General features: G+C 45.8%; 1 protein-coding gene across 1 annotated transcript in view; it reads right to left on the bottom strand.

The window, feature by feature from the left end:
* Positions 1-25,725, bottom strand: part of golph3a (golgi phosphoprotein 3a) — a 139,348-nt gene that overhangs the window by 16,337 nt on the left and 97,286 nt on the right. Inside the window, exon 3 of the mRNA XM_078551240.1 lies at positions 14,463-14,577. Within this exon, the coding sequence (XP_078407366.1) occupies positions 14,463-14,577 (115 nt within the window). The remainder of the gene's footprint in view (positions 1-14,462; positions 14,578-25,725) is intronic.

Consider the following 25,725-nt stretch of genomic DNA (forward strand, 5'->3'; position numbering starts at 1 on the left):
CTACCTGTGCGGGCAGGGGGAGGAGGGAGAGCCGGGCCCAGCAAGCAGTGCGCCAAAGAGTACTTCAGTCTCCCTGAGGCACAGAACTGCCTCAGGGAGATTGAAGTGCTTTTTAAAAAAATTAATAAACACAGTAAAAAGTTAATAAAACATGTCCCCTCATGTGAATCTGTCACATGAGATGGGACATGTTTTTAATTCCAAAATAAAGCTTTTATTTAATGTTTATTTGCTTTAGGAAACCTCATCCCGCTTGTGGATGAGGTTTCCTAAAAAATGTAAAGGCCGCTTGGCCTTTTCGCCTGCCCGCCAACCATACGGTCGGATGGGCAGTGTAGATTTGAATTTGGTTAGCTTGTTAATGGCCTTAATAAGCCTTTTAATTATCGGCGGGCACGCAGCTGACTCCAACGCGCGTCCGCCCAATGAAATATCACGTGAGTGCGCGATGACATCAGGATGAAAGCCCAACGTCATCGTGCGTCATTTTAAGCCCAGGCGCACACCTGCACACTGAGCGTAATATTCTGCCCATAGTCATCCTCAGATAATGTCCCAGACACCACACCACCATCACCGTCCCAGCAGAGGTGGGAGGGAGTTGCCCTGGAGTCCTCAACATCGACTCCGGGCCCCATGAAGTCTCATGGCATCAGGTCAAACATGGGCAAGGAAACCTCCTGATGATTACCATGTGCCACCCTCCCTCAGCTGATGAACACAACTTGGAGGAAGCACTGAGGGTGGCAAGGGTGAAGAATGTACTCTGGGTGGGGGACTTCAATGTCCATCACCAAGAGTGGCTCAGTAGCAACACGACTGACCGAGCTGGCCAAGTCCTAAAGGACACAGCTGCTAGACTGGGTCTGTGGCAGGTGGTGAGGGAACCAACAAGAGAGAACAATATACTTGACCTTATCCTCACCAACCTGCCTGCTGCAGATGCATCTGTCCATGACAGCATGGGTAAGAGTGACCACCTCACAGTCGTTGTGGAGATGAAGTCCCGCCTTCACACTCCATTGTGTTGTGTGGCGCTACCACTGTGCTAAATGGGGTAGATTTTAAACAAATCTAGCAACTCAAGACTGGGCATCCATGAGGCACTGTGGGCCATTAGCAGCGGCAGAATTGTACTCAAACGCATTCTCTAACCTAATGGCCCAGCATATCCCCCACTCTACCATTACCATCAAGCCAGGGGATCAACCCTGGTACAATGAAGAGCACAGGCGGGCATGCCAGGAGCAGCACCAGGCATACCTACAAACGAGGTGTCAACCTGGTGAAGCTATAACACAGGACTACTTGCGTTCCAAAACAACATAAGCAGCAAGTGATCGACAGAGCTAAGTGATCCCACAACCAACGAATCAGATCTAAGCTCTGCAGTCCTGCCACATCCAGTCATGACTGGTGGTGGACAATTAAACAACTCCACAAATGTGGTGGCTCCACAAATATCTCCATCCGAAACGATGGGGGAGCCCAGCACAACAGTGCAAAAGATAAGGTTGAAGCATTTGCTACAATCTTCAGCCAGAAGTGCTGAGTGGGTGATCCATCTCAGCCTCCTCCGGAAGTACCCAGCATCACAGATGCCAGTCTTCAGTCAATTCAATTCACTCCACGTGATATCAAGAAATGGCTGAAGGTACTGGATACTGCAAAAGCTATGGGCCCTGACAATATTCTGGTAATAGTACTGAAGACTTGTGCTCCAGAACTTGCCGTGCCTGTAGCCAAGCTGTTCCAGTACAACTGCAACACTGGCATCTACCTGGCTATGTGGAAAATTGCCCAGATATGTCCTGTACACAAAAAGCAGGACAAATCCAACCTGCTTACCGTCCCTTCAGTCTACTCTCCATCATCAGTAAAGTAATGGAAGGGGTCAACAGTGCTATCAAGCGGCACCTGCTTAGCGATAACCTGCTCACTGATGCCCAGTTTGGGTTCTGCCAGAGCCACTCAGCACCTGAACTCATTATAGCCTTAGTTCAAACATGGTCAAAGAGCTGCACTCCCGAGGTGAGGCGAGAGTGACTGCCCTTGACATCAAGGCAGCATTTGACCGAGTTTGGCACCAAGGAGCCCTAGCAAAACTGGAGTCAATGGGAATCAGAGGGAAAACACTTCACTGGTTGGAGACATACCTTGCACAAAGGAAGAGGGCTGTGGTTATTAGGTTAAAAGCAAAAAACTGCGGATGCTGGAAATCCAAAACAAAAACAAAAATGCCTGGAAAAACTCAGCAGTTCTGGCAGCATCTGTGGAGAGGAGCACAGTTAACGTTTCGAGTACAAATGACCCTTCAACAGAACTAAGTAAAAATAGAAATGAGGTGAAATGTAAGTTGGTTTAAGGGGTGGGGGGGGAGCTCGGTAGAGGGCCAGATAGAGGGTGAAGATAACCAAAAGATGTCACAGACAAAAGGACAAAGAGGTGTTGAAGGTGGTGATATTATCTAAAGGAATGTGCTAATTAAGGGTAGAAAACAGGACGAGCAAGGTACAGATAACCCTAGTGGGGGTGGGGTGGGGGGAAGGGATTGAAATAGGCTAAAAGGTAGAGATAAAACAATGGATGGAAATACACTTAAAAATAATGGAAGTAGGTGGGAAAAGAAAAATCTATATAAATTATTGGAAAAAACAAAAACGGGGAAAATTGGAAAGGGGGTGGGGATGGAGGAGAGAGTTCATGATCTAAAATTGTTGAACTCAATCTTCAGTCCAGAAGGCTGTAAAGTGCCTAGTCGGAAGATGAGGTGCTGTTCCTCCAGTTTGCGTTGAGCTTCACTGGAACAATGCAGCAAGCCAAGGTCGGACATGTTGGCATGAGAGCAGGGTGGAGTGTTGAAATGGCAAGCGACAGGGAGGTCTGGGTAACGCTTGCGGACAGACCGATGGTATTCTGCAAAGCAGTCACCCAGTCTGCGTTTGGTCTCTCCAATATAGAGGAAACCGCACTGGGAGCAACGAATGCAGTAGACTAAGTTGAGGGAAGTGCAAGTGAAATGCTGCTTCACTTGAAAGGAGTGTTTGGGCCCTTGGACGGTGAGGAGAGGGGAAGTAAAGGGGCAGGTGTTGCACCTTCTGCGGTTGCATGGGAAGGTGCCTTGGGAGGGGGTTGAGGTGTAGGGGGTGATGGAGGAGTGGACCAGGGTGTCCCGGAGGGAACGATCCCTGCAGAATGCTGCCGGGGGGTGGGGGGGGGGGGGGGGGGGGGGGGGGGGAGGTGAAGGGAAGATGTGTTTGGTGGTGGCATCGTGCTGGAGTTGGTGGAAATGGCGGAGGATGATCCTTTGAATGCGGAGGCTGGTGGGGTGATAAGTGAGGACAAGGGGGACCCTATCATGTTTCTGGGAGGGAGAAGAAGGTGTGAAGGTGGATGCGCGGGAGATGGGCCGGACACGGTTGAGGGCCCTGTCAACCACCGTGGGTGGAAAACGTCGGTTAAGGAAGAAGGAGGACATGTCAGAGGAACTGTTTTTGAAAGTGGCATCATCAGAACAGATGCGACGGAGGCGAAGGAACTGAGAGAATGGGATGGAGTCCTTACAGGAAGCGGGGTGTGAGGAGCTATAGTCGAGGTAGCTGTGGGAGTTGGTAGGCTTGTAATGGATATTGGTGGACAGTCTATCACCAGAAATTGAGACAGAGAGGTCAAGGAAGGGAAGTGTCAGAGATGGACCATGTGAAAATGATGGAGGGGTGGAAATTGGAAGCAAAATTAATAAATTTTTCCAGGTCCAGACGAGAGCATGAAGCAGCACCGAAGTAATCATTGATGTACCGGAGAAAGAGTTGTGGGAGGGGGCCGGAGTAGGACTGGAACAAGGAATGTTCCACATACCCCATAAGGAGACAGGCATAGCTGGGGCCCATGCAGGTATCCATAGCCACACCTTTTATTTGGAGGAAGTGAGAGGAGTTTAAGGAGAAATTGTTCAGTGTGAGAACAAGTTCAGCCAGATAGAGGAGAGTAGTGGTGGATGGGGATTGTTCAAGCCTCTGTTCGAGGAAGAAGCGGAGAGCCATCAGACCATCCCGGTGGGGGATGGAGGTGTAGAGGGTTTGGACGTCCATGGTGAAGAGGAGGCGGTTGGGGCCAGGGAACTGGAAATTGTTGATATGATGTAGGGTGTCAGAGGAATCACGGATGTAGGTGGGAAGGGACTGGACAAGAGGAGAGAGAATGGAGTCAAGATAGCAAGAAATGAATCATCAATGTACCAGAGAACGAGTTGTGGGAGGGGGCCGGAGTAGGACTGGAACAAGGAATGTTCCACATACCCCATAAAGAGACAGGCATAGCTGGGGCCCATAAGACCATAAGACATAGGAGCAGAAATTAGGCCATTCGGCCCATTGAGTCTGCTCCGCCATTCAATCATGGCTGATAAGTTTCTCAACCCCATTCTCCCGCCTTCTCCCCGTAACCTTTGATCCCCTTACCAATCAAGAACCTATCTATCTCCGTCTTAAATACACTCAATGACCTAGCCTGCACAGCCTTCTGTGGCAATGAATTCCATAGATTCACCAAACTCTGGCTGAAGAAGTTTCTCCTCATCTCTGTTCTAAAAGGTCTTCCCTTTACTCTGAGGCTGTGCCCTCGGGTCCTGGTCTCTCCTACTAATGGAAACATCTTCCCCACGTCCACTCTATCCAGGCCTTTCAGTGTTCTGTACATTTCAATCAGATTCCCCCTCATCCTTCTAAACTCCATCGAGTATAGACCCAGAGTCCTCAAACGTTCCTCATATGTTAAGCCTTTCATTCCTGGGATCATTCTTGTGAACCTCCTCTGGACCTCTCCAGGGCCAGCACATCCTTCCTGAGATACAGGGCCCAAAATTGCTCACAATATTCTAAATGTGGTCTGACCAGAGCCTTATAAAGCCTCAGCAGCACATCCCTGCTTTTATATTCTGGTCCTCTCGAAATAAATGCTAACATTGCATTTGCCTTCCTAACTACCGCGTCAACCTGCAAGTTAACCTTAAGAGAATCCTGGAGTAGGACTCCCAAGTCCCTTTGCACTCCAGATTTCTGAATTCTCTCCCCATTTAGAAAATAGTCTATGCCTCTATTCTTCCTACCAAAGTGCATGACCTCACACTTCCCCACGTTGTATTCCATCTGCCACTTCTTTGCCCATTCTCCTAACCTGTCCAAATCCTTCTGCAGCCTCCCCGCCTCCTCAATACTACCTGTCCCTCCATCTATCTTTGTATCATCTGCAAACTTAGCCAGGATGCCCTCAGTTCCTTCATCTAGATCATTAATGTATAAAGTGAAAAGTTGTGGTCCCAACTCCACTAGTCACCGGCTGCCATCCTGAGAAGGACCCCCTTATCCCCACTCTCTGCCTCCTGCCAGACAGCCAATCTTCTATCCATGCTAGTACCTTGCCTCTAACACCATGGGCTCTTATCTTACTGAGCAGCCTCCTGTGCGGCACCTTGTCAAAGGCCTTCTGGAAGTCCAAGTAGATAACATCCATTGGCTCTCCTTTGTCTAATCTACTCGTTACCTCCTCAAAGAATTCTAACAGATTTGTCAGGCATGACCTCCTCTTGATGAAACCATGCTGACTTTGCCCGATTTTACCATGCACATCCAAGTATTCTGAAATCTCATCCTTAATAATGGACTCTAAAATCTTACCAACGACCGAGGTCAGGCTAATTGGCCTGTAATTTCCTGTCTTTTGCCTCACTCCCTTCCCTCCCATGCGGGTACCCAAAGCCACTCCTTTTATTTGGAGGAAGTGAGAGGTGTTTAAGGAGAAATTGTTCAGTGTGAGAACAAGTTCAGCTAGACGGAGGAAAGTAGTGGTGGATGGGGATTGTTCGGGCCTCTGTTCGAGGAAGAAGCGGAGAGCCATCAGACCATCCCGGTGGGGGATGGGGGTCCATGGTGAAGAGGAGGCGGTTGGGTGAGTTGGTTATTAGGTTAGTCATCTCAGTTCCAGGACATCACTGCAAGAGTTCCTCAGGGTAGTGTCCTAGGCCCAACCATACTCAGCTGCTTCATCAATGACCTTCCTTCCATCATAAAGTCAGAAGTGGGGATGTTTGCTGATGATTGCATAATGTTCAGCACCATTCACAACTCCTCAGATACTGAAGCAGTTCATGTCCAAATGCAGCATGGCCTGGACAATATCCAGGCTTGGGCTGACAAGTGGCAAATAACATTCACGCCACACAAGTGACGGGCAATGACCATCTACAACAAGAGAGAATCTAACCATCGCCCCTTGACGTTCAATGGCATTACCATCACTGAATCCCCCGCAATCAACATCCTGGGGGTTACTATTGACCAGAAACTGAACTGGACTGGCCATGGATTTGTTAAAGGAAGGTCTTGCCTCACAAATTTGATTGAATTCTTTGAGGAAGTGACAAGAAGGGTTGATGAAGGTAGTGCAGTGGATGTTGTGTACATGGATTTTAACAAGGCATTTGACAAGGTCCCACATGGCAGATTGGTCAGGAAAGTAAAAGCCCATGGGATTCAGGGTAATGTGGCAAACTGGATAAAAGGTTGGCTTTGTAATAGGAAACAAAAGGTAATGGTTGATGGATGCCCTTGCGAATGGAAAGTTGTCTCAAGTAGTGTTCCACAGGGCTCGGTGTTGGGGCCCTTGCTGTTTGTGTTATATATTAACGATTTGGACGTGAACGTGGGGGGCACGATTGGGAAATTTGCAGATGACACAAAGATTGGCCGAGTAGTGCATAGTGTAGAGGATAGCCATAACCTCCAAAACAATATAGATGGGTTGGTGGAGTGGGCGGTAAAGTGGCAGATGGATTTTAACACAGAGAAGTGTGACGTCATACATTTAGGGAGGTCAAACAGTTACAGGGATTACACAATAAATGGGAATATACTAAGAGGGGTAGATGAAGTGAGAGATCTTGGCATACAAGTACACAGGTCCCTGAAGAGAGCAGTTCAAGTAGACAAGGTTGTAAAGAAGGCGTATGGAATGCTCTCCTTCATTGGCAGAGGTATAGAATATAAAAGTAAGGATATAGTGTTGGAATTATATAAAACACTGGTGAGGCTACAACTGGAGTATTGTGTGCAGTTCTGGTCACCGCGTTACAGGAAGGACGTAATAGCTCTGTAGAGAGTGCAGAGGAGGTTTACAAGAATGTTGCCAGGGTTAGAAAAGTGTAGCTATGAGGAGAGATTGGATGGGTTGGGATTATTTTCCTTAGAACAAAGAAGGCTGAGAGGTGACTTGATTGAGGTGTACAAAATTATGAGGGGAATAGATAGAGTGGACAGGATAAAATTGTTTCCCTTGGTGGAGAATTCTAGAACCAGGGGACATAGATTCAAGATAAGTGGCAGAAGGTGTAGGGGGGACATGAGGAAGAACTTTTTTACGCAGAGGGTAGTGGGTGTCTGGAATTCGCTGCCCAAGTTGGTGGTAGAGGCAGAAACTCTAAACTCTTTTAAAAAGTACCTGAATCTGCACCTTAAGTGCTGTAAGCTGCAGGGCTATGGGCCGGGTACAGGAAGGTGGGATTAGAAAAGGCACCTGGGTGTCCTTGGGCTGGCATAGACAAGATGGGCCAAATGGCCTCCTTCTGTGCTGTAACTTTTCTATGGTCCTATGTCAGGAGTGTGATGGAATACTCCCCACTTGCCTGGATGATTGCATCTCCCACAACACTCAAGAAGCTTGACACCGTCCAGGACAAAACAGCCTGCTTGAATGGCACCACATCCACAAACATTCACTCCCTCCACCACTGAGGTTTAGTAGCAGCAGTGTGTACCGTCTACAAGATGTATTGTAGGAATTCACCAAGGCTCCTTAGACAGCACCTTCCAAACCCATGACCATTACAATCTAGAAGGACAACGGCAGCAGATAGATGGCAACACCACCACCTGGAAGATCCCCTCTCAAGTCACTCACCATCCTGACTTGGAAATATATTGCCGTTCCTTCATTGTTGCTCGGTTAAAATCCTGGAACTCCCTTCCTAACAGCACTGTGGGTGTATCTATACCACATGGACTGCAGCAGCTCAAGAAGGCAGCTCACCAGCATCTTCTCAAGGGCAACTAGGGATGGGCAATAAGTGCTGGTCCAGCCAGCAAAGCCCACATCCCACGAATGAATTTTTAAAAATGAATTTTAAAAATTGATCAATTAACATAAAACACAGAAAATCAAACTAATATTGCCTTTTAAAACTTCCCAAGAAGCATTTCTGTATACTTAAATGCTCAATGGCAGATTTCATAAAATCAGAGGATTCTGAAATACATCGGCTAATATAAACAATAATGTATAAATGCTATCAATCAGAAGCATTCGAAAAGTCAATTGGCTATAACACATAATTTGCGCGACCAGTCACAAAATAATAAATTTCAAAAATTCCCCTGGAATTGTCAGTGCACTGCATCAACCATTGGACTGTCTCCAGTGAAGTTTGCAATATTTCACACATTAAAAAAGGATTTGTACAAAATAACAGTATAAAACCATTTATTATACAGCCAGCTCCAAAACATTAAGAACAGTATCTTTAGTACATTTGGACAGAGAATCTGGAAACCAAGGAACTCGGCAGGCTACAATAAGGACCTCCTGTGAGACAAGTTCAAGTTCAAGCCAGGACATCAATGCCAACATCCCTAATAAAATTATGGGGTGGCAAGGATCTTGTTCATGAGTAAATGGACATTTTGGCGGGAAATGAGGGGTGTGTTAATCTCCTGGCATCAAACAAGGGTGCAGTAGGTGGTGTGGTGGTAAACATAAGGAGGTAAGAATGTTAAAGAGGGTAACTGGTATGCCTATTTACAGTGGAATAAAAGTGCCTGACATAATGTGAAATCATATAGTATTCCACTTTGAAAATAGATGACACAAGTTCAAATTGTAATTATAATGCATCTCAGCTCTCCTAATTAATAAATAAGGTTGAGATCTGAACAGCTTCTAACAGTTAATAAATTGGCTTATGATGACACCATGTGGACACAACTGCAAAGTGCAGAATACAGTGCACTGTATTGATCTCCATCAAGCCATTTTTTCCAGGACTGTGACCTCATCTCCTCTGGAGATCTTCCCTCCACAGCTTCCAACCTCATAATCTCCCAGCCTCAGACAGCCCGCTTCTACCTCCTCCCCAAAATCCACAAACAGGACTGTTCCGGTAGACCAATCGTGTCAGCCTGTTCCTGCCCCATGGAACTTATTTCTTCCTATCTTGACTCCGTTCTCTCTTCCCTTGTCCAGTGTCTTCCCGCCTACATTCGCAATTCCTCTGATGCCCTAAATCATGTCAACAATTTCCAGTTCCCTGGCCCTAACCACCTCCTCTTCACCATGGACGTCCAATCCCTCTACACCTCCATCCCCCACCAGGATGGTCTGAGGGCTCTTTGCTTCTTCCTTGAACAGAGGCCTGAACAGTCCCCATCCACCACCACTCTCCTCCGTCTGGCTGAACTTGTTCTCTCACTGAACAATTTCTCCTTAAGCTTGTCTCGCCTCCTCCAAATAAAAGGTGCGGCTATGGATACCTGCATGGGCCCCAGTTATGCCTGTCTCTTTATGGGGTATGTGGAACATTCCTTGTTCCAGTCCTACTCAGGCCCCCTCCTATAACTCTTTTTTCGGTATATCAATGACTGTTTCGATGCCACTTCATGCTCTCATCTGGACCTAGAAAATTTTTTATCAATTTTGCTTCCAATTTCCACCCCTCCATCACTTTCACATGGTCCATTTCCGACACTTCCCTTCCCTTCCTTGACCTCCCTGTCTCCATTTCTGGTGATAGACTGTCCACCAATATTCATTACAAGCCCACCGACTCCCACAGCTACCTCGACTACAGCTCCTCACACCCTGCTCTCTGTAAGGAGTCATTCTCTCAGTTCCTTCGTCTCTGTCGCATCTATTTCGATGATGCCACCTTCCAAAACAGTGCTACTGACATGTCTTCCTTCTTCCTTAACTAAGGTTTCCCACCCACAGTGCTTGACAGGGCCCTCAACCGTGTCCGACCCATCTCCCGCACCTCTGCCCTCCCACCTTCCTCTCCCTCCCAGAACCATGATAGGGTCCACCTTGTCCTCACTTATCATCCCACCAGCCTCCGCATTCAAAGGGACATCCTCCGCCATTTCTGCCAACTCCAGCATAATGCCATCTCCAAACATACCTTCCCTTCACCCCCCTGTCGGCATTCCGCAAGGACTGTTCCCTCCAAGACACCCTGGTCCACTCCTCCATCACCCCAACAGCTCAACCCCCTCCCACAGCACCTTCTCAGCAATCGCAGAAGGTGCAATTCCTGCCCCTTTACTTCCCCCCTCCTCACCATCCAAGGACCCAAACACTCCTTTCAGGTGAAGCAGCGCTTCACTTGCACCTCCTTCAATTTGGTCTACTGCATTCGCTGCTCCCAATGCAGTCTCCTCTACATTGGAGAGACCAAATGCAGACTGGGTGACCGCTTTGCGGTCTGTCCGCAAGCATGACCCAGACCTTCCTGTCGCTTACCATTTCAATACACCATTCTGCTCTCATGCCCACATGTCCGTCCTTAGCCTGCTGCAATGTTCCAGTGAAGCTCAACGCAAACTGAAGGAACAGCACCTCATCTTCCAATTAGGCACTTTACAGCCTTCTGGACTTAACATTGAGTTCAACAACTTCAGACCATGAACTCTCTCCTCCATCCCGACCCCTTTCTGATCCCCCCACCGCCGTTTTTTCTTATTCATTTTTCTTATTTATTTATTTATTTTCTTCCCCCACTTATTTTCATTATTATTATTTTTTAAATTTATTTCCATTTGATTCATTGTTTTATTCCCAGCTTTTAGCCTATTTTCGATCTTTTCTCCCACCACCGTCTTCTCCCCCCCATCCCACCCCCACTAGGGCCATCTTTCACTTTCCAGAGTGCTTACCTTGGTCCGGCCATTATCACATTCTGCTTTCCGCTCTCAGCATTAGCACCTCCTTTAGGCAGAACCAACACTATTAACAACCCTTTGACCTTTTGTTTATGACATCTTTCACAATCTCCCCTTTGCCTCCACCTATCGCTGGCCTTCTATCCAGCTTCACCTGTTCCGTCCCCCCTTAAACATTATATATTTCACCACATTTCTATTTCCCTTCAGCTCTGAAGAAGAGTCATACGGACTCGAAATGTTAACTCTGTCTTTCTCTCCACAGATGCTGTCAGCTCTGCTGGGCTTTTCCAGCATTTTTTGTTTTTGTTGCAAAAAAAAAGTAGTCACTTAAAAAGGGGAAGAGAGAGAAAGAACAGCCATGAGATATAAATTCATTTGCAAAAGGATAATTGCATAAAGGCCACTGTGTGTCATTGGCCCCTATCTAAACAGGCAAGATGTTCAGGCAAAATTAGGTGAAGCCAGTTCTGGCAGATTTTCCAATTTCCCAAATAAAAAAAGAAAATGCTGAAATACTCAGCAGGTCTGGCATTATCTGTGGGGAGAGAATCAGAGTTAACAGTTTAGGTCTGTGACCCTTTATCGGTCCTGAAGAGCATATCTGCCAGACTGGACCTGCGCCAGGTGGTTAGAGAATCAAGAAGGAAAAACTTACTTGAACTCAGCCTTACCAATCTACCGGTTGCAGATGCATCTGTCCGTGACAGGCTTGGTAGGAGTGACCATCACACTGTCATTGTGGAGAAGTCTCAACTTCACACCACTGACACTCACCTTTGCGCTATCTGACACTACCACAGTTCTAAATGGGATTCAGTCAGAAACGATCTCGGAGCTCAAAACTGGGCATCCATAAGGCACTGTGGACCATTAGCTGCAACAGAATTGTATTCAACCACAATCTGTAATCTCACGGCTCATCACATCTCTAACTGTACCATTACCATCAAACCACAGGACCAACCTGGTTTAATGGGAACTGTAGGAGGGCACACCAGGAGCAGCAGCAGGCACACCTAAAAATGAGATGCCAGCCTCATGGTGAAGCTACAACACAGAACTACATGCATTTTAAAAAGCAGAAGCAGCATGCTACAGATAGCACTAAGCGGTCCCACAACCAACAGGTCAGATCAAAGCTCTGCACCCGTGCCAAGTCCAATGAAAGGTGGTGGAAATTTGAACAACAAACGGGAGGAGGCAGCGCCACAAAAATCCCCAAGTTCAATGATGGAGAACCCAGCAAGGCACTGACAGGGCATTGCAACAATCTTCAACCAGGAGTGCCAAGTGGATGATCCATCTATGCCTCCTCCTGAGATCCCCATCATTTGTGCCAGCATTCAGACAATTCGATTCACTTCATATAATATCAGGATATGGCTGAAGGTGTTAGAAGCAACAAAGGCTATGGGCCCTGACAACATCTCAACTGTAGTACTGAAGACTTGTGCTGCAGAACTAGCCACACCCTTAGCTAAGCTATTCCAGTATAGCTACAACACTGGCATCCATCAATGTGGAAAATTGCTCAGTTTGTCCTATCCACAAAAAGCGGGGCAAATCAAATCCGACCAACTATTGCTCCACTAATCTACTCTCAGTCATCAGTAAAATGATGGAAGGTGTCATCGACAGTGCTATTAAGGGCATTTACTTAGCAATAACCTGCTCACTGATGCTTGGTTTGGTTTCCACCAGGGCAACTCGGCTCCAGACCTCATTACACCTTTGGTCTAAACATGGACAAAAGAGCTGAATTTAAGAGGTTGGATGTGAGTGACTGCCCTTGACATCAGAGTAGCATTTGACTGAATATGGCACTAAGGAGGCCTAACAAAACTGAAGTCAATGGGAATCAGGGGGACTTCTCTCTACTGGTTGGATCATACCTAGCACAAAAAAAATGGTTGCACTTGTTGGAGGACAATCATTTTGGCCCCAGGATATCGCTGCAGGAGTTCCTCAGGGTAGTGTCCTAGGCCCAAACATCTTCAGCTGCTTCATCAATAACCTTCCCTCCATCATAAGATCAGAAGTAGTGATGTTCACTGACGATTCCAGTACCATTTGCAATTCGTCAGGTGCTGAAGCAGTCCGTGCCCACATGCAGCTGAACCTGGACAACATTCAGGCTTGAACTGATAAGTAGCAAGTAAAATTTGTACCACACAAGTGCTGGACAACAATCATCTCCAACAAGAGATAATAGGACCATCTCCTCTTGACACTTAACGCCGTTACCATCACTAAATCCTCCAACATTAACATCCTGGAGGTTACCATTGGCCAGAAACCTAATTGGACCAGCCATATAAATAGTGTGGCTACAAGTGCAAGTCAGAGGCTGGGAATTCTGTGGTGAGTAACTCACCTCCCGACTCCCCAAAGCCTGTCCTCCAGCTATAAGGCACAAGTCTGGAGTGTCGTGGAATACTCTCCCACTGGCCTAGATAAGTGCAGCTCCAACAACACACAAGAAGCTTGACAAGGCAAAGCATTCTGCTTGATCAGCACCCCATCCGCTGCTTTAAACATTCATTCCCTCTACCACCGGTGCACAGTGGCAACAGTGTGTATACCAGCTACAAGATGCATTGCAGCAACTCACTAAGGTTCTTTCAACAGCAGCTTCCAAACCTGTGACCTCTATCACCCATAAGAAGAAGGACAGCAGATGCATGAGAAACCCATTGCCTGTAAGTCCTCCAATTTATACACCATCCTAACTTGGAATTATATCGCCATTCCTTCATTATTGCTGGGTCAAAATCCTGGGACTCCCTTCCTAACAGCACTGTGGATGTACCAACACCCACATGGACATCAGACGTTCAAGAAGGTGGCTCACCACTATCTTCTCAAGGGCAATTAGGGATAGGCAATATATAACAGCCTTGCCAGCGAGGCTAATATACCAGGAATTAATGAAAAAACCTTTAATGTAGTAAAACTCCTATGAAACATGGCCTTCATGGGACTTAAACCTGCAGACAAAAAAACAGCCTATTATATTTTTACAACATTTTTGACACTAAACTTGTAAGTGATGGATAAGCTATATTATTTTCCAAATAGGTTTTAGGTAAAACTCACTTGTAACAATTACAAAACAGTAAAGTACCTTCTCACATTTCTAATAAAATCACCAAAACAAGGAGTACACATTGACAAGCATTCCCTCATTTCTTGCTGTAATGTTAATGGACACTCCACAGAGACAGTGCAAACAGCCTCCTTTCTCCAGAGACTCATCCAATATTCTGAAGTTGTGGCAAATAATCAAGAAAGTCTTTGTGGAAAAATAGTTTTTTTAAGTATACTGTTGCATTAATTAAAACATACTTCTAAAAACAATTCAAGTTTAGCTGTCTATCTTGTGGAATATTTGAAATTATTGTTTTATATTTCTATGAATTTTGTTTTACATTAGAGTGCTTGTCATTTGTACCCTTCTGGGCTCTTTTGCTCACTCACCACTGAGAAGTTCAATCCAGCTTTGCACTGCTTCTGGTGGCTGTGTTTCCTTAATATGTTTCAAAGCTTCATCGAGTAAAACATCTCCAGTAGGAGTATCTGACTTACAGATGACCTAAAAGAAACAAGAGCAAAAAAGCTAAATTTTTAAAATTAATTTCCAAAGCTTATATATAGCTTAATAATCCGCTGCGTCAAATGACAGCAACGTTTTGTAGTTTGACAATCACACATTCACAAATATATATGAGTGGGTGTGAGGAGAAAATGGATTGCAGGCAGACCTAGGTGTGGTGAGGAATGCACCCTTATCTGGCAGATATCTTTTAATATAGATAAATGGAACATTATACAGTTATCGGGGGCATGTTCATACTGTACAGAGTTGCATGCTCATCCTTGAGAGCTGAGCAGGAGAAGGATTTGGTGTTATAGTGCACAAATCATTGAAAATTCATGATTGTGAGGCCATTTCCAAAGTGAGTCAAATGTTGCATGTATTGCTAGGACACAAATACAAAACACAAAAAACCTTATTCTGTCATTGTCAAACCTAATCTAGATTATGATGTCCTGTTTTTGTTTACTCGTGGTGAGTGCGATAGGGGGATTACATTAGAACATAGGAATAGGAGTAGGCCAGGGAAGGGCCTCCCTCAGAGAAGAGATTGCATGTTTCCCACTGGTCCTCCAACTGGTGGGCGGGACCCACATTGGGAACATAAAGCTCCTCCCCTTGAATCCTGTATTAAATTTTACTGTTTTAATACAGGATGAAGGATTTCAATTAAAAAGTAAATGCATAGGCACCCCAAGAAAAATGAGAAAATGATCTGCAATTAAATTTGATAAAGGAACGGAGCTCTGGCCCTTGTTCTGCTATTAATACATTCTGCTACCTTACCTTTATGCCACTATCAGCACCTTCTTTAGTTTTTAACACTACCATTAACACTCCCTTTGTCTTATGTCCATGACATTTTTGTCAATCTCTCCAGATCTCCCACCTATCCCTGACCTTCTATTTTGCTCCACCCCTCTTAAACAGAATGATATCCATCACATTTCTACTCTTCAGCTCTGAAGAAGTCATATGGACTTAAAATGTTAACACTGTTTCTCTCTCCACAGATGCTGCCAGACTTTTTCTTGAGTTTTTCCGCCATTTCTTGTTTTTATTTCACATTACACATACCTTGGACCATACCAAAATGATCATTTTCTAAGTAAAGTTCCAAATCAAATCTCACAAATTCTTGTATCCAGAGATGGTTGTCCCCTTCTTCCTTTAGAAATCCACAAGTTTGCCTTCAAAGAAGCTCCCTTGTTGCCTCGGGATAACTTCCCTGTTCTTCTTTGAAATAGTGTCATAGGATCTTTTACATCCAACTTGAGAGGACAGATGGGGCCTCAGTTTAACATCTCATCCGAAAGACAGTGCAGCACTCCCTCAGTACTGCACGAGAGCCTCAATCTAGATTATTATGCTTAAATCCTGAAGTGGGACTCGAAATTGCAACCTTCTGACAGAGGCAAGAGTGCTACCTATTGAGCCACAGCTGACACTTGAGAATGAATGCATGCAGTGGCTTCTTTTTCCAAAGGAAGCTGGAACACCAAGTTGCAATGACAAATCAATACCCATGCCTTAAATAGTCCTGCATGAAAGAAGTTGTGCCAAGGTAACCAACAGCTAGTGTAGCCTGACTAGCCATACATACCAAGATAGAAGTATGTCAAGACACAAGATGCTAATATGCAAGCACTGTATCTTCACTGCAACCAAGTTAAATACGAGACTACCACTAGGACATGTGCAGGCATCAGGCAACAAATCTGGGTACAGCTATGACAATAATGGTCAGCTGTAGACTCAAGCCCAACACCACCTCCTCCCAGGCACCCTGCAATCATATTTGGTAAAGGGGATATGGAATAGCAATCAGGAACAACTATGTCATGCTAAATTAACTCCATTTCAGCAGACAGAATGCTGAGCTATTCTGTCATTTGCATGCATACTCATGCCTACAAATAGATTTCCTTTCCTCTTTTCCCATTATGTCCTGGTCTACTGATAGTATTTGTCATGGTTGAAAGGGGAAAAGGTTGAGTTGCCTTCTGAACTTTATTATAATTTTTGTGCTGTTGCAATTGTTCGCTTTGCATTTCACCTATATGCAATTTTCTACTCCTGTTAGACTGCTCCATTCATCCAGAACTGTCAATAATTACTCGAAATTGAGTGCTATTGGCAGATGAATATTTTGATAACATTTGCACCCATTCTCAGCCCTTTAGAATTGGAATTTTTTTATTCATTCATGGGATGTGGGCATCACTGGCTTTTGTTGCCGATCCGTAATTACCCTTGAGAAGGTGGTGGTGAGCTGCCTTCTTGAACCGCTGCAGTCCCTGGTACACCCACTGTACTGTTAGGGAGGGAGTTTCAGGATTTTGACCCAGAGACAGTGAAGGAACGATGATATATTTCCAAGTCAGGATGGTGAGTGGCTTGGAGGGGAACTTCCAGGTGGAGGTGTCCCCATGTGTCTGCTGCCCTTGTCCTTCTAGATGGTAGTGGTCGTGGTTTTGAAAGGTGCTGCCTAAGGAACCTCAGTAAGTTGCTGCAGTGCATTTTGTAGATGGTACACACTGCTGCCACTGAGCATCGGTGGTGGAGGGAGTGAATGTTTGTGGATGGGATGCCAATCAAGTGGGCTACCTTGTACTGGATGGTGTCAAGCTTCTTGAGTGTTCTTGGAGCTGTACTCATCTGAGCAAGTGGAGAGTATTCCAACACACTCCTAACTTGTGCCTTGTGGATGGTGGACAAGCTTTGGGGAGTCAGGAGATGAGTTACTCGCCACAGGACTTCTAGCCTCTGACCTGTTCTTGTAGCTACAGTATTTGTACGGCTAGTCCAGTTCAGTTCCTGGTCAATGGTAACCCTCACGATGTTGATAGTGGGGGAGTCAGCGGTGTTAATGCCATTTAATGTCATGGAGAGATGGACGGAATCACTTTTGTTGGAGATGGTGATTTCCAGGCACTTGTGTGGCACGAATGTTACTTGCCACTTATCAGCCCAAGCCTGGATATTGTCCAGGTCTTGCTGCTTTTGGACATGGACTGTTTCAGGACCTGAGAAGTCACAAATGGTGCTGAACATTGTGCAATCATCAGTGAACGTTCCTATTTCTGACCTTATGATAAGCGAAAGGTCATTGATGAAACAGTTGAAGATGGTTCAGCCTAGGATACTACCCTGAGGAATTCCTGCAGTGATGTCCTGGAACTGAGATGATTGACCTCCAACAACCACAACCCTCTTCCTTTGTGCTAGGTATGACTCCAACCAGCGAGGAGTTTTCCCTTTGATTCCCATTGACTCCAATCTTGCTAGGGCTTCTTGATGCCACACTCCGTCAAATCTTTGACATCAAGGGTTGTCACTCTCACCTCACCTCGGGAGTTCAGTTCTTTGATCCATGTTTGAACCAAAGCTGTAATGAAGTCAGTAGCTGAGTGACCCTGGCAGAACCCAAACTGAGCGTCAGTGAGCAGGTTACTACTAAGCAAAAGGATAAAAGCAAAAAACTGCGGATGCTGGAAATCCAAAAAAAAAAAAAAAATACCTGGAAAAACTCAGCAGGTCTGACAGCATCTGCGGAGAGGAACACAGTTAACGTTTCAAGTCTGCATGACTCTTCAACAGAACTGTTCTGTTGAAGAGTCATACGGACTTGAAACGTTAACTGTATTCCTCTCCGCAGATGATGTCAGACCTGCTGAGTTTTTCCAGGTATTTTTATTTTTACTACTAAGCGAGTGCTGCTTGAGAGCACTGTTGATGACCCCTTCCATCACTTTACTGATTATCAAGAGTAGACAGATGGGGGAATAATTGGCCGGGTTGGATTTGTCCTGCTTTTGGTGTACAGGACATACCTGGGCAATTTTCCACATTGCCGAGTAGATGCCAGCGTTGTAGTTGTACTGGAACAGTTTGGCTAGGGGCTCGGCAAATCCTGGAGCACAAGTCTTCAGTACTCTTGTCGGAATATTGTCAGGACCCATAGCTTTTGCACTATCCAGTGCCTTCAGCTGTTTCTTGATATCACATGGAGTGAATCGAATTGGCTGAAGACTGGCACCTGTGATGCTCGGGACCTCCAGAGGAGGCCGAGATGGATCATCCACTTGGCACTTCTGGCTGAAGATTGTTTCAAATGATGCAGTCTCATCTTTTGTACTGATGTGCTGTGTTCCCCCATTATTGAGATGGGGATATTTGTGAAGCCTCCTCCTCCAGTGAATTGTTTAATTGTACCACCATTTACGACTGAATGTGGCAGGTCTGTAGAGCTTAGATCCGATCCATTGGTTTTGGAATCACTTAGCTCTGTCTATCACTTGCTGCTTATGCTGTTTGGCACGCTAGTAGTCCTACGTTGTAGCTTCACCAGGTTGACACCACATTTTTAGGTATGCCTGGTGCTGATCCTGGCATGCCCGCCTGCACTCCTCATTGAACCAGGGTTGAGCCCCTGGCTTGGTGGTAGAGAGGGGGATATGCCAGGCCATGAGGTTACAGATTGCGGTTGAGTACAATTCTGCTGCTGCCCCACAGGACCTCATGGTTTCCCAGTCTTGAGTTGTTAGATCTGTTCGAAATCTATCTTATTTAGCATGGTGGTATTGTCACACAACACGATGTAAGGTGGGACTTCGTGTCCACAAGGACTGTGCGTGGTCACTCCTACCAATACTATCATGGACAGGTTTATCTGTGGCAAGCAGGTTGGTTAGGATGAGGTCAAGTATGTTTTTACCTCTGTTACTGACCTCATCTCCTCTGGAGATCTTCCTTCCACAGCTTCGAACCTCATAGTCTCCCAACCTCGGACGGCTCGCTTCTACGTCCTATGCAAAATCCACGAACAGGACTGTCCCGGCAGACCGATCGTGTCAGCCTGTTCCTGCCCCATGGAACTCATTTCTTGCTATCTTGACAGCATTCTCTCTCCCCTTGTCCAGTCCCTTCCCACCTACATCTGTGATTCCTCTGACACCCTACATCATATCAACAATTTCCAGTTCCCTGGCCCCAACCGCCTCCTCTTCACCATGGACGTCTAATCCCTCTACACCTCCATCCTCCACCGGGATGATCTGATGGCTCTCCACTTCTTCGTCGAACAGAGGCCCAAACAATCCCCATCCACCACTACTCTCCTCCGTCTGGTTGAACTTGTTCTCTCACTGAACAATTTCTCCTTAAACTCCTCTCACGTCCTCCAAATAAAAGGTGTGGCTATGGGTCCCAGTTATGCCTGTCTCTTTCTGGGGTATGTGGAACATTCCTTGTTCCAGTCCTACTCCGCCCCCCTCCCACAACTCTTTCTCCGGTACATCGGTGATTGCTTCGGTGCTGCTTCATGCTCTCGTCTGAACCTGGAAAAATTTATTAACTTTGCTTCCAATTTCCACCCCTCCATCATTTTCACATGGTCCATCTCTTACACTTTCCTTCCCTTCCTTGACCTCTCTGTCTCAATTTCTGGTGATAGACTGTCCACCAATATTCATTACAAGCCTACCGACTCCCACAGCTACCTCGACTACAGCTCCTCACACCCGGCTTCCTATAAGGACTCCATCCCATTCCCTCAGTTCCTTCGCCTCTGTCGCACCTGTTCTGATGATGCCACTTTCAAAAACAGATCCTCTGACATGTCTTCCTTCTTCCTTAACCGAGGTTTTCCACCCACGGTGGTTGACAGGGCCCTCAACTGTCTCCGGCCCATCTCCCGCGCATCCACCCTCACACCTTCCTCTCCCTCCCAGAACCATGATAGGGTCCCCCTTGTCCTCACTTATCACCCCACCAGCCTCCGCAATCAAAGGATCATCCTCCGCCATTTCTGCCAACTCCAGCATGATGCCACCACCAAACACAGCTTCCCTTCACCCCCCCCGGCGGCATTCCGCAGGGATCGTTCCCTCCAGGACACCCTGGTCCACTCCTCCATCACCCCCCTACACCTCAACCCCCTCCCACGGCACCTTCCCATGCAACCGCAGAAGGTGCAACACCTGCTCCTTTACTTCCCCTCTCCTCACTGTCCAAGAGCCCAAACACTCCTTTCAAGTGAAGCAGCATTTCACTTGCACTTCCCTCAATTTAGTCTATTGCATTTGCTGCTCCCAATGCTGTTTCCTCTATATTGGAGAGACCAAATGCAGACTGGGTGACTGCTTTGTGGAACCCCTTCGGTCTGTCTGCAAGCATGACCCAGACCTCCCTGTCGCTTGCCATTTCAACACTCCAACCTGCTCTCATGTCCACATATCCGTCCTTGGCCTGCTGCATTGTTCCAGTGAAGCTCAACGCAAACTGGAGGAACAGCACCTCATCTTCCGACTAGGCACTTTACAGCCTTCCGGACTGAATATTGAGTTCAACAATTTTGGATCAATGACTCTCTCCTCCATCCCCACCCCCTTTCCAATCCCCCTTTTTTCCAATAATTTATATAGATTTTCTTTTCCCACCTATTTCTATTATTTTTATATGTATTTTAGTCTATTTCGATCCCTTCCCCCCACCCGACCCCCACTAGGGCTATCTGTACCTTGCTCGTCCTGCTTTCTACCCTTAATGTCACCTATTAGCACATTCCTTAGATAATATCACCACCTTCAACACCTCTTTGTCCCTTTGTCTATGACATCTTTTGGCTATCTCCACCGATCACTGGCCCTCTATCCAGCTCTACTTGTCCCACCCCCCCTTAAACCAGCTTACATTTCACCTCTCTTCTATTTTTCCTTAGTTCTGTTGAAGAGTCATATGGACTCGAAACGTTAACTGTGTTCCTCTCCGCAGATGCTGTCAGACCTGCTGAGTTTTTCCAGGTATTTTTATTTTTGTTTTGGATTTCCAGCATCCGCAATTTTTTGCTTTTATGTTTTTACCTCTTGTTGGTTCCCTCAACATCTGCCGCAGACCCAGCCTAGCAGCTATGTCCTTTAGGACTTGCCTAGCTCGGTCTGTAGTGGTGCTGTCGAGCTATTCTTGGTGATGGACATTGAAGTGCCCACCCAGAGTACATTCTGTGCCCTTGGCATCCTCAATGCTTCCTCCAAGTGGTGTTCAACATGGAGGAGTACTGACTCATCACCTGGGGAGGTTGTGTCAGTGGTGGTTGGGTGGAGGAAATACGTGGTAATCAGCAGGAGGTTTCCTTGCCTATGTTTGACCTGATGCCAAGGGACTTCAAGGGGTCCGGAGTTGATGTTGAAGAATCCCAGGGCAACTCCATCCCAACTGTATACCACCGTGCCGTCACTTCTGCTGGGTCTCCCCTACGGTGGGACAGGACATACCCAGGGATGGTGATGGTATTATCTGGGGCATTATCTGTAAGATATGATTCCATGAATAAGACTACATCAGGCTGTTGCTTGACAGCCTGTGAGACAGCTCTCCCAATTCTGGCACAAGCCCCCAGATGCTAGTAAGCAGGAATTTACAGGGTTGACAGGGCTGAGTTTGCCGTTGTCATTTCCAGTGCCTAGGTCGGTGCTGGGTGGTCCGTCCAGTTTCATTTGTTATTGACTTTCTAGCGGTTTGATACAACCGAGTGGCTTGCTAGGCCATTTCAGAGGGCATTTAAGAGTCAACCACATGTAGTCTAGACCAGGTAAGGACGGCAAGTTTCGTCCCTAAAGAGCACTAGTGAACCAGATGGGTTTATACAACAATCGACAATGGTTTTATGGTCATCATTAGCCTTTTAATTCCAGATTTTTATTAAATTCAAATTCCACCATCTGCCGTAGTGGGATTCGAACCCAGATCCCCAGAGCATTACGCTGGGTCTCTGGATTACTAGTCCAGTGACATCTGACCTAATATCTCCTTATGTGACTTGATGCCATCTTTTGTTTCATAATGCTCCTTTGAAGCACCTTGAGAACTTTTATAATGTTAAAGGTGTCAGACAAATGAGTTGTTGTTGAAAGATAGAAAAGAAAAACCTGTCCAATTTAGTAACTGGATACTCTTCTTAGGTTTTAATAGATTAACCAGGGGTGGATTTACAATGAAACACACCATGCCATGGCATGGGGTGCCCAAACAACAGGGGGGGCCCAAAATGATGAGTGAATGCTCAGGCAGAGAGTTGCTGCAACTATGCAATGAAGACTAGTACTGGGTCTACTGAGATTCTCCCAAGAATATCAGTACCATATGCATGGGCGAGCAGGGGCACTGGATATGGGTGTTCAAAGCCCTGAGTGTCAGAGCTCCCAGTGTGTAGAACAGGTCTGAGTGTGTTACGCCACCCTTTATTAGAATTATCAGCTCTTGCAATACTCTCACACTGGCTCCATTTAAATGAGAAACAGTAACCTTTGCAAAAGCGCCTTTCAATTACCAGAACTAGATACAGCAGTGGAATTTTATCCTTCTGAATGAAACTGTGAAAACAAAACAGCTCAACTCCCAGCCCTAACTTCGATAAACAATATGCAGCGATTCCTTGAAAAAAATTAACATCTCTGAGTAACAGTCTGCAAATAACGATACCCTCAAAATTCTCGGCAGGATTTTGTTTTAAACAAAGGTCTCAATCTCATAATAGAGCCAGTACTATACTGAGCAATGGATCTCTCTGTATCTCTCTCTCTATTGTTAGGAAGTAGAGATAGTTTAAGTAAATTATATTGGTATTTGTGGGTGTTAGGAATGACTTTTAGCTTTAAAATTTAAGTTTGATTTGTATTTCTGTATCTGTGTGTTAAGAAAAGGTCAAATTGAGTTTTAGTTTCACTTGAAAAAATGTCTGCATTTCTAATGAGAGTTTACGACTGTGAGAAGTTAAGCAAACACAAGAGTAGAAAAGCTGGGCTGTTGCCTAGCATCAGGGGTCTAGAGAGATAGGTCCTCTAGGTAGGTCCTAGAAGGCTCAGATTGCCAGTTCCAAGCTAAAGTTGGTTGAAAGTAGCTGCCAGAGAGAGACTGGAGCAAAGGGGACAGATAGCCAGTCTCAAGCTAAAGAAGAAGAAAGTCCCCAAGAATCCAGGCGAATGGAACAGGGGAAAATCCCAAGCAGACCTTCTAGTTAAAGGAAGGACAGAACAGAGTTCTGTTAAGTGAAGTTAAGAATGAAGTGCAGAGAAAGACTCCAAGCTTTAAGCTTAAAGCTCCAAGCTCCAGGAAGCAGAGTCAAAGCAATATAAAGGCTTGTGAGAAGTCAGAAGGTCCAAAGAGGCAACTGAAGGTCTGTAACTTTTTGCAATGGGCATGTGAAGCAGTGGTGTACCATTGACAGCTGCGTCGGTGAGAGAGAGTGCGTGGAAGAAAGCTTGAATGCATGTGGTGACCCAGGGGAGAGGAATATCAGAAGGAGAGTTCGAAACCCTGGAGGTGAAGCCTTGCGGAAGGCGTCTGAGAGAAAGCATCAGTTTGGGAGAAGATTCCAAGGCAAGTTCTTGGAAAGTGGAGATTGGAAACTCTCGTGTGAATGACGGAGTTCAGTGAGACTGGTTGGCTCACGGTGTAACAAGCTTCTGGGGTGGTGGGGGGGTGAGGGGGGCGCGGGGCATTGAGGAGAGATCCATAGCATGTGTCTGGGGTGGCATCTGTCACTTGGTTTCAGAGTGTGGTGTGTCTGACCATAGGTTGCTGATTGGTTTACATGAACTGTACTTACTGTGAACATCAGAGTATAAGATAGTTTTTTTTTAAACTTGTGTTATCCTTACAAATCTGTAAAGGTTAGTTGCGGGTGAAGGAGTATTGTAATATAGTTCATCTTGGTTAATAAATGTTTTATGCTTTTGTTAAAAGTTCATTAGCTGACTCCAGTGATTCTGTTCAATAGCCCCTCTCCTCGTATCTAAACAAACAAATAAAAGTTAGGATCTATCAAGCTGGGTTCCACCCTGGGATCAGGCTTGTCCAGTGGTAACCTCAGCTGGGGATCATAACACTATACCCTCATCATCCATTTCTGTAATCCTGAGCACAGGATGGTGAGGATGGATTGCTGCATTTTGTCTTTTGTAGCGGTGAGCTGGGCTGAACTCGGTCTCTCCGCCGGCTCTGTACCTACTCGTTCCTCAACACCGCTTTGGATAGAGGAGGGTTAGCTTCACTGCCAGCACGTTCCCAGCGCACAGCGAGAGAGCCCATGCACCCCCAGCACAGAGAGAACAAAAAAATCCTTGTTCTGGAAGGTGGAGCAACAGGCAGCTTGATCAACTAGCTCAGCATCAGCAGCAGCAATCTCAGGCAGAGCTGAGTGATCCCTCTGGTGGAGCGGCTCCAGCTTGGAGTGGTCCTGTTTACTGTTGCAACTTTTAACAGGAAAACTGCGATCTGGTGTTCCTGACAGTGAGAAATGTGCAACATGACTTGATTATCAATTTACTCAGAGATGGGCCTTTCCCCAACAAATGGAAACGGGAGGTTCCAGGGATTAAAGATTAAAGTTTTATTATACATTTAAAAAAAATCTCATTGCAGGTATTTTCCATGAGAGAGTTCGTGGTGAGTTCAGGATTATAAAATCAACGAAGACACAAATACTCTGCTTGTGAACTAAAGTTATGTGATAGTGATGTGACCATGAAAAAGCCGATGAAATAACCAATGCCCCGTAGTTTTGGGTTGTGTCTGGGGTGGGGGGAATCCCAAAAATGAAGCTGACACAGGGCCCCGCTAACTATAAATTGGTCACTGAGATTAACCCACTTAACCCACCAAATATTTGATTAACAATTTCAGTTGTGTAAAGGAGAACTACTAGAAGCTAATCTGTACTCAACTCCATATGGCACAAAAATAGGGATATCATACAATCCTCTCGGTTACATCAGGTTGATTTAAGGGACATTGAAAACAACAACCTGAAACAAAGAAATATATTCAAGTAGTGTCTTACAATACTGGAAAAACATTTCAAGATTAAAAAAATGAATAAATTAATGTATTATCTAGGCAAACTGAGCAGTCAATCCATTGTCCCTGGATGGAAAACTAGTTTTTTTTTGTCGATTCTGGTAAAGGAGGAATGTTGGCTAGTAGAGAGAGAACTCCATATTTATCTTTCAATAATGCCACAATATCTAGGACACCTATGCAAACAGAGAACCTCAGTTTCAGCTTAAGACTTCATATGAAGGGCAGGCCTATAGGCTGGCAAATGTTATACTCTGATATGTCATGAGGGCACTTTGTACATGTCGA

This window comes from Cetorhinus maximus, chromosome 1 (genome assembly GCF_964194155.1).
Source record: "Cetorhinus maximus chromosome 1, sCetMax3.hap1.1, whole genome shotgun sequence".
Lineage (NCBI taxonomy): Eukaryota > Metazoa > Chordata > Chondrichthyes > Lamniformes > Cetorhinidae > Cetorhinus > Cetorhinus maximus.